The 15642-nt window shown below is 37.9% G+C and overlaps 1 protein-coding gene across 1 annotated transcript in view; it reads right to left on the bottom strand.

The window, feature by feature from the left end:
• EPB41L5 (erythrocyte membrane protein band 4.1 like 5) overlaps window positions 1-15642 on the bottom strand; it is a 172707-nt gene that overhangs the window by 50292 nt on the left and 106773 nt on the right. The window contains exons 17-18 of the mRNA XM_011941716.1: window positions 4346-4509; window positions 509-606 (exon numbers count right to left, since the gene is read on the bottom strand). Coding sequence (XP_011797106.1) covers window positions 509-606; window positions 4346-4509 — 262 coding nt within the window. The remainder of the gene's footprint in view (window positions 1-508; window positions 607-4345; window positions 4510-15642) is intronic.

The following is a 15642-nucleotide window of genomic DNA, read 5'->3' as shown; positions in this document are numbered from 1 at the left end:
AAAAAAAAAAAAAAAAAGCATAGTCAAACTATAAATTGAAGCTTGATTGGTGTAACTGGTAGGTATTCCCCACCCCACAACAAAAAAAATTTAAAGGGGACAGGGGAGAGAAAGGAATGATAGATGAAGTTAAAGCATCGGAAATTCTATTCTCTTTCTTGTTTATACCACAGAGGAGCTCTCTTTAAAACAAATCCTTCTGTAATTTCCAAAGGCTTCAGCAAGTCCTTCAACTAGAACGGGTGACTCAAACTAAAAGGTTTAACAGTCATCTTGACTGTGGTTTTTTTTTAAAATCATGCAATCACCTTACAATTCATGTTGCTGTGCAAGTTTCCCCCTTCCCTCCTGAACATCTACAGATTTCATCCTTTAAAATGAGAAAACAGGTTTATAAGAAATCAGCACAGATTTCCCAGCCAAAGAAAAAAGTACTGTCTTTGGAAAGAAAAGATTTCTGGGAGCTCTGGAGATGTGTAACAGGTATACGCAGGGGAAATTTGAATACCTGGCTGTTTATGTTAACATCGATGTTGGATCGAGGGGATAGCAAAGGACTGTTCTCCATCTCAAGCTGTTTGAGCTTCTCTGAGGCGTCTTTTAATGCTGGGGAAATAAAAAAGGCAAAATAATCCCTCAGTCTGCCAGGCTGTCACAGCTAGCTGTGTGAGAGTATGCTTTTGTTTTGTTGTGGTTTCTCAACATCAGTTATCATCAATTAAAAGTAATAATCCAGATAAACACAAAATAAATGTATTTTCTTTCCACAACCAGTTACCTGTCCATTAATCTGAGTAAGAGTTAATCCTAAGTAGAAACACCACCCTAAATCTGCAGCACTCCTAAAAAGCAAGTAGATGTGAACTCTCCATAGCATGTGTGGTTAAGGTTTACCTAGCCAAGAGACTCAAAAGGCACAGAACACTTGTGACATGATCCTTTTCGTTCATAACCACAACCCAGGCTCGTGTCTAACCTCAACACTTTGCCATCTTTGTTCATTGACCCTGACTGCCTAAAACTAAATTTACGTGGAACAAAGTGATGAAGAATATATATTCATTCATTCACTGATTCAACATATTATATATTGGTACCATCAGGTGTGACATAAGACAAGCATTTTGTCTTCATAATGTTCTTCCTAGTGGCAAAATACATTACAAAGTCCTCTAACCACTGAAAAGATAATACATTAAACACAATTCATCTTTAAATGAAGACTTTTACAATTATCCTGAAATAATCTTATTTTGCAGAGATTAATTTGATGTGAGCATAAAATTTTACACTGTCACTTGACAAAAAATGTTGAATGCCTAATAATTTCTATATAATCAGAAGAAAAGAGGAGATAACTTTGAAATCATATCCTCTGGGTCAAAGGGATCTTCTAAAAGTGGCCATCAGTTAACTGAGTGGAGGCCCTGGCTACACATTAAGAATCAGCTGGAGAGCCTTCAAGAAACACTCATTCCTAGGGCTCACCCAAGAATAATTATAACAAAATCTTTTGAGGTAGGATTCTGGAACTGGTAGTTTTTAAAACTCTCCAGGTGATTTTAAGTACAACCAAAGCTGAGAACCAGTAATTCAACACTGGTCTTCTCAAAATCTTCCCGATCTATTTACTTAATTGCCATCTCCTGGTTTTCTTACGCTTTAAATTACTCCATCCTGAATACTCTTTTTGTTGCTGTTAAACCTTTTTCTGCTAAATTTTTTTTGTCCGCTGAACATCCTGCCATGCAGCACAAGCTATTTTAGTTACCATTTGTAACTATTTACCTATGTGAATCAGGATTTAGACATTACAACCAAAACAAAATACACAATTGGATATCAAAATTGATGAACTTAAAATCTTAACATCAAATGTTCTAATTATTCTCACTGATTGATTTTGAGCAAATGTAATAAGTCTGAATGGAGTAGGTCACATGAATGAAACCCCCACACTATGCAAGAATTTCCTCCGCCACAACCTCGACAACATTCAAGCTCTGCTTTAATACTTTCTGTAATGAGGTGCTCACTAACTCTTAGGAACCTTTTCAATTTTTTTATTTTTTATTTTTTTGAGATGGAGTCTCACTCTTGCCCAGGCTGGAATGCAGTGGTGCGATCTCAGCTCACTGCAATCTCCGCCTCTCGAGAGGGTTCAAGTGATGCTCCTGCCTCAGCCTCCTAAGTAGCTGGGATTACAGGCGCCCGCCACCATGCCTGGCTAATTTTTGTACTTTTAGTAAAGACCGGATTTCGCCATGTTGGCCAGGCTGGTCTCGAACTCCTGACCTCAGGTGCTCCACCTGCCTCGGCCTCCCAAAGTGCTGGGATTACAGGCGCGAGCCACTGCGCTTGGCCAGGAACCTATTTCTATTATACAGCATAAACAGTTAAAAAACTTCCGCTTACTGATGTACAATCTGCTTCCCCATACTTGCAAATTGCTCATCCAAGGTTCACCAATAAAGTGCCATAAAACTAATTCTTTGATATATCAGATTTCCAAATATTTGGAGTTTGATCTTTTCTAAGCATCCCTAGTTCATTTTACCATGTAAATTCTAAGCTAACATATTTTGCAAAAAGTATGTACTCAATAAGTGATACTAATACAACACTATTACAGCACTGGAAAAATTAAACTTTGTGAATTCGTGTAATGGATATCAAATGGAATGTAAACAAAATCAATACTGCCATCTCTTTAAAGGAGACTATTTTTATTTTTAACCCTGGAAATACTCTGCATTAAGATAGTCATGGTTCTGGCTGAATCTAAATCCTGCTGGGTTTGCTATGCCATGTCTCCATTCTTTCCACAAACAAAAAGCAAATTTCTTTTTTTAATTTTAATTTAACTTAATTTTTTCTTTCCTTTTTTTTTTTTTTTCTTTTTTCTTTTGAGACAGAGTCTTATTCTGTGGTCCAGGCTGGAGCTCACTGGCATAATCTCAGCTCACTGCAACCTCTGCCTCCCAGGTTCAAGCGATTCTCATGTCTCAGCCTCCCGAGTAGCTGGGACTGCAGGCGCGGGCCACCACATCCACCTAATTTTAATTTTAGATTCAGGGAGTACATGTACAGGTTTGTTACAAGGGTATATTACGTGGTGCCACGGTTTGGGCTTCTACTGATCTCATCTCCCAGATAGTGAACACAGCACCCAATAGGAAGTTTTTCAGCCCTTTCCCACTCCATCCCTCCTTTAGGAATCCCCAGTGTCTACTGTTGCCATCTTTATGTCCCTGTGTAGCTCCCACATATAAGTGAGAATAAGAGCAAGCGTTGCTAACAAGAAGTGGAGTCCAGGGAAAGGCTGTCAAAACTGGACTATTCAAAATAAGCTACTACAGAGAAAGTACAAGAGAAATAGTAATGGGGGATATTTTCTTAATCTAATAACAGACTACTACCTTAAAAAATCAAATTACTTTGAAATTACCAATGTAATAAGTTAAATTATTATTTCTCTGACCTGAGACTAACAAGCAAAATTTAAACATGTTAGATGTCAATAAAAAACCATGATGTACCAGAGTATTTGTTTGTAGTGATTTCTTAGGAAATAAACAAATTTTTAGCACCACTTATTAGTAATACTTCAACACGTTCTATTAACCAGAAGCACTGTGTGACTTTTCACTAACATTTATTGCTAAATTACTAAATGCTATTGCTGTATTCTATAGTCTCAGAGTCAACAGCATACCTAGGGCAATTTTCTGAGTTGTTTAATGCTGTAGTGGCTAATTTTAGCCTCCAATAGAAATCAAATTGTCAAGAGTCAAATAAATACAAGCTGCTTTAAAATGAACATGCATTACAGTGAGATTCAACAGGAAACTGCTGTTTATAAACAAGTTATACTTTCATATAAAACTAAACTCACAAATATATACACATTTTCAATGAGAGATTTACTGTCTCCTTTTAACCTTCAAAAATATGTGTGTGTGTGTGTGTGTGTTTTAAAGCACCATTCTTTCTATTTCTTTTTGTGGGCCTAGGCAATAATAATCCTCATTAATAACAAAATACTTTCTAAGAGCTAATGGGATGTTCAAACATTCATTCAATCCTATGCCCTAGAAAAAAGCAAATGAAGACTCTTAAATGTTTAATGTCTTATAAATGACACACAGGTTTGATGACCTCAATTATGTTATCTTAAATATTTCAGTGTTCCCTTTAGTCAAAAAGGCAAGGGGGCATAACTCTTCTGAATTAAATTTAAAAGTTGAACTAGTATAAAAAATATTATTCGAGAAGCTAATTTAAGTATCTTATATCAAAGGAAGATAAAAAGGTATGACTAATGTATTATGGAACATTTACTTACTCTCATATTCCATTTCAGGCTCCCCTAATCCAGGAAGCCTGGTGGCTACACTAATGTCATTCGGTGCCTGGGATGTTTCCATAGTGTCAGACGCCCCAATTACATCACCAGTCGTCGTTTCCAGTAAGTCTGGGCTATTCAGCAAATCAATATTCAGAGGAAGGCTGCAAAGGAAATAGAAATTTACTTAGACCAAGATATTTAACATGAAAAAATTAAAACACTGCTCACCCTCTGTAACTGCAACTTCCACCACATCTGTGAATTCAAGCAACCATGAATCAAAAATAAAAAATGAAAATTTAAAAAATATAAAAACAATACAGTTTATTCACAATTCACATAGCATTTATATTGCATTAGGTTTTCTACGTAATCTAGAGATGATTTAAAGTTTATGGGAAGATGCATGTAGGTTACGTGCAAACATGACACCATTTCATATAAGGCACTTGGGCATCTGTGGATTTTGGTATCTCAGGGAGGTCTTGGAATCTATCCTCCATGGATACTGAGGGACTATACTAAAAAGGTCTTTGTTGAAAAAAGATTCATGGAAAAGTTTTTATCTCAACTGGTTTTATTCATCTCTCACAACCATTTGAGTAGACGTCTTCTCCCAGCCAAAATGGAGTGATAGGGACTGGTTTGCCCTCCCACCTGAAAACCTAAGGGAGAAAAATAACCTAAATAAGTAAGGTTAAATAAATAACCTAAATAGATAAGTTCCACAAAGTTGCAAAATACAAGATCAATGTAAGAAAAACCAATTGTATATCTATACATGAACAATGAGTAATAGGAAACTGAAGTTATGAAGACAATTTCATTCACAGTAACATCAAAAGGGATAGAAACTTAGGAATAAATTTAATAAAGGATATGTATGACTTGTACACTGAAAATCATTTATAAAGGAGATCTAAATAAAGACTTTTAATGTTCACAGATTGGAACACTTAATATTCAAGATGGCTTCTCCCCAAACTGATGTGTAAGTTCAATGTATTCACTATCAAAATCACAGCAGGACTTTTTTTTTGTAGAATTGACCAGCCAATCCTAAGATTTATGAAAGCCAAAACAGCTAGAATAGCCAAAACAATTTCAAAAATGAATGTACACTACTGAATTTGAAAACTTACTAGAAAGCCACAATAATCAAGACAGGCTGATACTGGCACAAAGACAGGCATGTAAATCAACAAAATTGAGAGTCTATATTATGAAATATAAGGAACTTGTGACAATATAAGCCTTTTTGACAACATAAATCGGGGAAAAGACAGACTTTTTAACAAATGCTACTAGGACAACCAGATATCCATATGCAAACATTAATTTAGGCCCTACCTCACACTGTACACAAAAATTAAATCAAAATGGATAAGCGACCTAAGTGTTAAGAGTAAAAACTGTAAAACTTTAGAACAAAATATAGAAGAAAAAAATCTTTGGACTTTGGGTGGGGTATTCTTAGATACAACACTAAAAGTATCCATAAAAGAAAAACTTAAGATGAACTTCATCACAACTAAAAATGTTTCAGTGTCAAAGAACCATTATGAAAATGAAATGCCACAAATTGGGGGGAAATTTTTGCAAATCACGTATCTGATAAGGGGCTAGTTATCCAAAGCATACGAGGAATTCTCTGTATATATATTAGTATAAGTTAATATAGCATATATATTACTATATTAAGTTATAGTTAAGTTAGCATGAGATGATACTACAGTAGGGTAGGCAGCTATGACTGATATCCTTATAAAATGGGGAAATTTGGACACAGATACACACAGGAAGAATGCCACGTGACGACGAAGGCAGAGATCAGGGTGATGCATCTACAAACCAAGAAACACCAAAGACAGCCAGCAAACCACCAGAAGCGAGGACAGAGGCACAGAATAGTCTTTCTCAGAGTCCTCAAAGGAAGCAACCCTAGCAACACCTTGCTCTTGGACTTCTAGCATCTTACTGAGGCAAAGTTCAGTTTGTGGTATCTTGTAACTAAAGATCTGCACAGGACTAAAAGAGAGCCTTAGAGCACAACACGCCATAAAAGAAAAGACAAAAAAATCCCAAAGAGACATTCTGTGAGGGAACTCAAAGGACTAAAAGGAACTGTGACTTTTCTCTTTCCTTCCCCAGGAGAATGGGGCATTGTAAAATCACATCAGGTAAATGGAAGCTCTAAAAGAACTTGTGAAAGCGGAGAAAGGCATCTTACTCTGTGGTGGGAGATTACTGAGCCGCAGAAACTACCAGGCGTATGTCAGGTGTGTGTGGCAGAAGGAGTGTTCTTAGGAAAATTCAACATATGAATCTGCACATTTGGGAGCACATGTAAATATATTTCCCATGAGTTAAGTGCCTCCCTTAGCAATGAGAGGTCCAAACTCAGTAAGTTGACTGGAGCCAACTTTACCAATGGAGGGAAACGGCCGGCAGTTGGACAAGCTACATTTCCACTGTTTGGCAGGGCAAGAATGTATAGACTCCCTAGAGGATGAGTTTGGAACAAGTTGCACATCAAAATGAGTAATTACAGAAATAGATAATAACACAATGAAAAAATCCATGAGTCTATGCTGACAACAAATTATTTCTTTTGAAGGTGGGAGAAAAGAGGAAAGTTGCTCTTTACAGAAGAAAACCAACTTCTATCTATAGAAGAAATGACAGAATTAGAACATCACCATATTACAAATATCAAGTTAATAATGGATACAAGCAAAAATTATTGATGAATGCTAAAACTACAGGGTAAAAAAGACTGTTAGGGAATAAGAAATCCATTCAGTCTTAAAATGACGCTCCACAGATTATACAGGAGAAAGTCCTTTCACAGAGAACTCTGGTGACTGTCACCTTAACAAAACATTAGTAAAAAGGTTTCACCTCAATCTCGTCATGAAAAAATTATCACACAAATCTAAGTTGAGAGGCATTCTACAAAAGAACTGGTGTAGACTCCTTTAAAAAAAGTCAAATGTTGTGAAAGGTTAAAAAAAAAAAAATAGGCTGGCGGAACTGCTCATGATTAAAGAAACATGAAAAATGAACTGAAATCTTTATTATATGCTGGGTCAGGAGGAAAAACAGCTATAAAAGGTATTGAAACGTTTGGGAAAATCTTAATAGGTACTGTATATTAGGTAACAGTATTATACCAATGTTAAATTTTCAGAGTATAACATAAAAATATCTTTGATTTTTGGAGATTCATGCAAAAGTACGTAGGAATGAAGTAATGTCATGCCTGCATTAGGATTCTCATTAGCCAGCCAAGGAAATGAAACAAATGCGAGCAAATATGGTAAAATATTAAGTTGGTGAATCTACAGGAAAGACATATGGTTATTCACCCACCATTCATTCAACTTTTCTGCAGGTCTGAAGTTTTACAAAATAAAAAGTTGACAGAAATAAAAGAATGCATGTACTTCCCCTGGGCCAAGTGTTAAGTCCAATTTTAAGCCCAATGAATGAAACTCCAAAAGGTACCAAGGTCAGATGATCTAAATAGTAAAAGGATACTTGTGGGCAGGAGCTGAGCCAGAAATGAGGGGAGTGAAGAAGGGTGTCGGAAGAGGTGAAATATGAATTATATTGCCTATGTTGGGGAAGTGACTGGTTCTATGATGGCCTCTGAGAAAACACACTAATGAGAAGCACAAAAGAGCAAGCATTTGCACATATGCCATCACTGGATTACCAAAGAACCAACCAAGTAAGTCTTCGCCCCCTTTCCTCTTCTTTCTTCTTCATCCCTCAATGTGAGCACCACAAGAATAAGGGGAGAAAGTAAAGACTAAAAGAACAAACAGGCCAGGCACAGTGGTTCATGCCTGTAATCCAGGCACTTTGGAAGGCCGAGGTGGGAGGATTGGTTGAGTCCAGGAGTTTGAGACCAGCCTAGGCAATATGGCAAAATGCCATCTCTACTGAAAACAAAAAAATTAGCTGGACATGGTGGCATATGCCTGTAGTCCCAGCTACTCAGGAGGCTGAGATGGGAGAATCACCTGAGCTCGGGAGGTGGAGGCTGCAGTGAGCCGAGATTGTGCCACTACACTCTAGCCTGGGCAACAGGAGTGAGACCCTGTATTAAAAAGAAAAAAAAAAGAACAAAAAAGAGAAAGAAACAAACACTCCCCATCCCCTTCACCACTGCACCACTGTACATTTTGAGAATGGGTAAAGGGGAAATTGTTAAATTAGAAGTGGACTTTTTGTAATTTAAAGTATGTTTCAATGATTACAAGTAAGATGGTTCTTGTATCTATAAATGATGAGCTAGAAATGGGGAAAGTTGACTTTATACGGATCAATACAGTAATTAAGAGACAAGTCAAGTGGGATATTCAGCCCTTTCTAAAAGCAAGTGATGAACTCCTAGTAATTAAGTGTGGCTCAAGCAAGGGGGCACGTGAAGGGCTGAGAGTGAAAACAGAAACCAGGGTCAAAATTCCAACACTGGGGAATATGAAACCCAAAACACCTCACGTGAGGAGGCAGTGAACAACAGTCAGATGCACTACTTGAAACCAGGGGACTAGGTTTTCTAGACAGGAACAGAGGCTGAAAAAGTTCTATTTACAAGTTTAGAGTTTTAAAGTTTCAAATAAAAGAAAAAAAAAAACCTTTGTCTGCAATGAAGGGAAGAATTAGAAATATCTATGCAACCAACAATCAGATTACCGTATCTTGGGCTCAAGGACTGAAGGTAATTTCTCTGAAAGATCCTACTATAAAACCTTCAGAGCTGAGGATTTCAAAAAGTAAGGTTAAGGAAATTTCAAAACTAACAGGGCAGAAAGAGCATGGCAAGAAGGAAAGAAAACAAACAAATCTGCTTAACATAAGACAATTTGAACTCACAAACAAAAAATTACAAAGCACATGTATCTGATGCTAAGACAATCAACAAACCCAAGAAACAGCAGTATTTACAGCTAAGGAAGTAGAAAGGATATTAACATAGTCTAAAAAGGAATTTAAAGTATATTAAATGTGCTGAAAGATATAAAGGAGGGATAGAATAAAACAGGAAAGGAGGCTGTGAAACAACAGCAGATTCTGAGAGGTGTCATCAAATTAAACACTGAAAAAAAGAAACACAGCAAGCTAGACCAAACATAACTGAATTAAAAGATACTAACAAAAATTAGGGAAATCACTAAGAAGGTAACAGAGATAAAGACACAGTAAACATGGGCCGGGTGTGGTGGCTCACACCTGTAATCCCAGCACTTTGGGAGGCTGAGGCAGGTGGATCACTTGAGGTCAGGAGTTAGAGACTAGCCTGGCCAACATGGTGAAACCCCGTCTCAATTAAAAATACAAAAATTAGCTGGGTGTGGTGGTGCACGCCTGTAATCCCAGCTACTCAAGAGGCTGAGGCAGGAGAACTGCTTGAACCCGTGAGGTGGAGGTTGCAGTGAGCCGGGATCATGACACTGCACTCCTGCCCGGGCCACAGAACAAGATTTCGTTTCAAAAAAACAAAAACAAAAAAGGCACAGTAAACATGAACGGTATGAAATACAGAAACTGACATGAATTGAAAGCTGCAACATACATTTAATAGAAATTCTAAAAGGAAAAACAGAAATGACGAACGAGAAGCAATATTAGAGGGGATAATGATTATCCATTATAATCATGATAATGATTATAATTACCAAAAGAGGAGACATTCACGAGGGATTAAACATTGAATAATGAACACACAAGTTTTACTTCTTTCTCATAAAACTACTCTAGTGTGACAGTATGAGGACAAAAAAGAGCAGAAGAGATTTTTAAAAATCTTCCGAAGGCAGTGAAACACATTAACAAGTGGCCATTAATTAGAAGGACTGAATTAATCTAAATCTAATCAAACAGTAGGGAATGCTTAGAAAAGACAAATCTCTGTACAGAACAAGAAAAGTTGCTAATAATTCCCTCCCAATCCATGGGTTGTCTCTTCATTTTCTTGATGGTATCCTCTGAAATACAACAGTCTTAATATTTGATGAACTCTAAACTTATCAATTTTTCTTTTGTCACATGTGTTTTTAGTGACCTATCTAAAAGAACATTCCTCTAAAACTTTCGTCACTATTAAAGTTAGGTCTGACTGCTTCTTTAAGTGGAACCCTCATACAGTCCTCCTCACTGGGCAGGGCCTCCCTGTGGGGTGGCTTCAGCCACTCTAGCCAGGGTTATATGGGCAGAACTCTAATATCTCCCTGGGATGGAGCTCCCAGGGGGAGGGGCAGCCACCATCTCGGTGGTTTGACTGACTCAGCTGTTCCAGCCTGTCAGCTTTGGAGAGTCCAAATGGTCCAGATGAGGAAGCGTCCCCAGTGCAGCATAGCTGCTTTGCTACATTGTGGCCAGATTGCTTCTGCAAGCAAGACCCTGATCCATTCCTCCTCCCCGGGCAGGACCTCCCTAGAGGGGCTTCAGTCACTCCAGCCAGGGTTATACAGACAGAGCTCTGATCTCTCCTTAAGATGGAGCTCCTGGAAGGAGCCATCTCTGTGGTTCAGTCAACTCAGCCATTCCAGCCTGCCAGCTTTGGGAGTCCAAAAGGTGCAGAGGAGGAAGGGTCCTCCGCAATGCAGCACACCTGCTGTACCAAAAATCAGCCAGACTGCTTCCTTAAGCATGTCCCAGATCCCAGATCTCATTCCTCCTAACTGGGTGAGACCTCCCAACAGGGGCGTTCAGATACCTCCTACAGGAACATTTGGGCCATTAACAGGTCAGTGCCCTCCTCGGAAGAGCTTCCAGAGGAAGGAGCAGACTGCCATCTATGCTGTTTCATAGCCTTCACTGGTGATATTTCCAGCTATGAGAAAAACCAAGGCAACCAGAGACTGCAGCAGACCCCCTGTATCAGCCCTATGGAAGAGTGGCCTGACTGCTGAAAGAAAAACAAACAGAAAACAACAACAACAACATCGACCAAAAAGATCCCACAAAAATTCCATTCAAAGGTCAGCAATCTCAAAGACTGAAGGTAAATAAACCCACAGAGACGAGAAAGAATAAATGCAAAAATGCTGAAAACTCAAAAAGCCAGAGTGCCTCTTCTCCTCCAAATGACCACATCACCTCCCCTGCAAGGCACAGAACAGGGCAAAGGCTGAGGTGGCTGAATTGACAGAAGTAGACTTCAGAAGGTCAGTAATAATGAACTTTGGTGAGCTAAAGGGGCATGTTCTAATTCAATGCAAAAAACCTAAGAATCATGAGAAAATGGTATAGGAGTTGATAGCCAGAACAGTCAGTCTAGAGAGGAACATAACTGACCTAATGGAGCTGAAAAACACAATACGGTAACTTCACAATGCAGTCACAAGTATCAACAGCAGAACAGACCAAGCAGACAAAAGAATCTCAGAACCTGAAGACTACCTTTCTGAAATAAGACCAGTAGATAAGAATAGAGGGGGAAAAAAGGAAAAGGAAAGAACCAAACCTCCAAGAAATGTGGGATTATGTAAAGAGACCAAACCTATGACTGATTGAGGTACCTGAAAAGAGACAGGGAGAACAGAACCAAGTTAGAAAACAAACATCAGGATATATCCAGAGGAACTTCTCCAACCTAGCGAGACAGGCCAAAATCAAATTTGGGAAATGCAGAGAACTCCAGTAAGATGCTCCACAAGAAGATCAACCCCAAGACACATAATCATCAGATTCTCCAAGGTTGAAATGAAAGAAAAAATGGTAGGAGTAGCCAGAGAGAAAGGCCAGGTCATCCACAAACGGAAGCCCATCAGTCTAACAGCAGACTCCTCAACAGAAAACCTAAAAGCCAGAAAAGACTGGGGCCAATATTCAACATTCTTAAAAAAAAGAATTTCCAATCCAGAATTTCATACCCAACCAAACTAAGCTTCTTAAGTGAAGAAGAAATAAGATCCTTTTCAGACAAGCAAATGCTGAGGGAATTCTTGCAGGCCTGTGCTGAAAGAGCTTCTGAAGGAAGCACTAAATATGGAAAGGAAAAACAACTACCAGTCACTACCAAAACACACTGAAGTACACAGGCCAATGACACTATGAGGCAACCACATAAACAAGTCTGCAAAATAACCAGCTAGCATCTAGTTATTTTGATGACAGGATCCTTTGATGACAGGATCAAATTCACACATAACAATACTTACCTTAAATGTAAATGGGCTAAACACCCCAATTAAAAGACACAGAATGTCAAGCTGGATAAAGAGCCAAGACCCACTGGTATGCTGTCTTAAAGAGACCCGTTTCACGTGCAAAGATACACATAGGCTCATAATAAAAAGATGGAACAAAATTTACCAAGCAAATTGAAAATAGGAAAAAACAGGGGTTGCAATCCTACTTTCTGACAAAAAAGACTTTAAACCAACAAAGATCAATAAAGACAAAGAAGGGCATTACATAATAGTAAAGGGTTTAATTCATCAAAAAGAGCTAACTATCCTAAATATATATGCACCCAATACAGGAACAACCAGATTCATAAAGCAAGTTCTTAGAAACTTACCAAGAGACTCAGACTCCCACACAATAATAGTAGGAGAGTTTAACACCCCAATGATAATATTAGACAGATCACTGAGAGAGAAAATTAACAAAGATATTCAGTATCTGAACTCAGCTCTGGATTAAGCAGACCTGATAGATGAATACATAATTAACCACCCAAAAGCAAAAGAATATACACTTTTCTCATTGTCACATGGCACCTACTCTAAAACTGATTACATAATCAGAAGTAAAACACTTCTCAGCAAATGCAAAAGAGCTGAAATCGTAAGTCTCTCAGACCACAGCACAATCAAACTACAACTCAAAATTAAGAAATTCACTCAAAACCACACAACTACATGGAAATGGAACAATCTGCTCCTAAATGACTCATGGGTAAATAAAATTAAGGCAGAAATCAAGAAGTTTTTGGAAACTATTGAGAACAAAGAGGTAACGTACCAGAATCTCTGGAACACAGCTAAAGTAGTGTTAAGAGGGAAATTTATAGCACTAAATACCCACATCAAAAAGCTAGAAAGATCTCATTAACAACCTAACATCACAATTAAAAGAACTAGAAACCAAGAGCAAACAAACCCCAAAGCTAGTAGAAGACAAGAAATAACCAAGATCAGAACTGAACTGAAGGAGAGACACACACACAAAAAATTCTTCAAAAAAATCAGTGAGTCTAGGAGGTGGTTTTTTGAAAAAATTAACAAAATAGATAGACTGTTAACTAGACTAATGAAGAAAAGAGAGAAGAATCAAATAAACAAACAGAAATGATAAGGGAGATATCACCACTGACCCCACAGAAATATAAACAACCATCAGAGAATACTATAAACACCTCTATGCAAGTAAAGTAGAAAATCTAGAAGAAATGGATACATTCCTGGACATATACACCCTCCAAAGAATGAACCAGGAAGAAATTGAATCCCTGAACAGACCAATAACAAGTTCTGAAATTGAGGCAGTAATAAACAGCCTGCTAACAACAACAGCAACAAAAGCCCAGGACCAGATAGATTCACAGCAGAATTCTACCAGAGGTACAAAGAAGAGCTGGTACCATTTCTACCGAAACTATTCCAAAATATTGAAAAGGAGGGACTCCTCCCTAACTCATTCTAATCATCTTGATACTCTATCATCTTGATACCAGAACCTGGCAGAGATACAACAAAAAAAAGAAAACTTCAGGCCAATATCCTTGATGAGCACTGATGCCAAAAAAACTCAATAAAATACTGGCAAACTGAATCCAGGAGCACATCAAAAAGTTTATCCACCACGATCAAGTTACCTTCATCCCCAGGATGCAAGGTTCAAAATACACAAAACAATAAATGCGATTCATCACATAAACGAAACTAGAGGCAAAAACCACACGATTATCTCAATAGATGCAGAAAAGGCCTTCAATAAACTTCAACATCCCTTCCTGTTAAAAACTCTCAATGAACTAGGTATTGAAGGAACATATCTCAAAATAATAAGAGCCATACATGACAGGCTCACAGCCAGTATCATACTGAATGGTCAAAAGCTGGAAGCATTCCCTTTAAAACCCAGCACAAGATAAGGATGCCCTCTCTCACCACTCCTACTCAACATAGTATTGGAAGTTCTGGCCAGGGAAATCATGCAAGAGAAATAAAGGTATTCAAATAGGGAGACAGGAAGTCAAATTATCTTTGTTTGCAGATGACATGATCCTGTATCTAAAAACCCCATCATCTCAGCCCCAAAGCTTCTTAAGCTGATAAGCAACTTCAGCAAAGTCTTGGGATATAAAATCAATGTGCGAAAATCACTAACATTACTATACAACAACAACAGGTAAGCAGAGATCCAAATCATAATTTAACTCCTATTCACAGTTGCTACAAAAAGAATAAAATACCTAGTAATACAGCTAATAAGGGATGTGAAGGACCTCTGCAAGGACAACTGCAAACCACTGCTCAAAGAAATCAGAGGACACAAATGGAATAACATTCCATGCTCATGAATGGGAAGAATCAGTATCAATAAAATGGCCATATTGCCCAAAGTAATTTATAGATCCAATGCTATTCTCATTAAACTACCACTGACATTTTTCACAGAATTAGAAAAGGAATACTTTAAAATTTGTATGGAAAATAAAAAAGAGCCCAATAGCCAAGACAATCCTAAGCAAAAAGAACAAAGCTGGAGGCATCATGCTACTTGACCCCAAACTATACTACAATACAGGCTACAGTATACTACAGTAAAGGTTACAAGAACCAAAACAGCATGGCACTGGTACTAGAACAGACACGTAAGACCAATGGAAGAGAATAGAGAAATCAAGAATAAGAGAGCACACCTATAACCATCTGATCTTTGACAAACCTGACAAAAACAAGAAATGGAGAAAGGACATAACTCTCCACCCCAAATCAACACAACATATATTCTTCTTAGCACCACATCACACTTACTCTAAAATTGACCACCTAATTGGAAGTAAAGGACACCTCAGCAAATGTAAAAGAACAGAAATCACAACAAACTGTCTCTCAGACCACAGTGCAATCAAATTAGAACTCAGGATTAAGAAATTCACTCAAAACTGCACAACTATATGGAAACTGAACAACCTGCTCCTGAAGACTATTGGGTAAATAACAAAATGAAGACAGAAATAAAGATGTTCTTTGAAACCAATGAGAACAAAGACATAACATACCAGAATCTCTGGGACACATTTAAAGCAGTGTGTAGAGGGAAATTTA

This window comes from Colobus angolensis, unplaced genomic scaffold, assembly GCF_000951035.1.
Source record: "Colobus angolensis palliatus isolate OR3802 unplaced genomic scaffold, Cang.pa_1.0 Scaffold20, whole genome shotgun sequence".
In the NCBI taxonomy this organism is placed as follows: Eukaryota; Metazoa; Chordata; class Mammalia; order Primates; family Cercopithecidae; genus Colobus; species Colobus angolensis.
The sequence above is the reverse complement of the archived record's forward strand: the minus strand, read 5'-3'. Positions and strand labels throughout refer to the sequence as shown.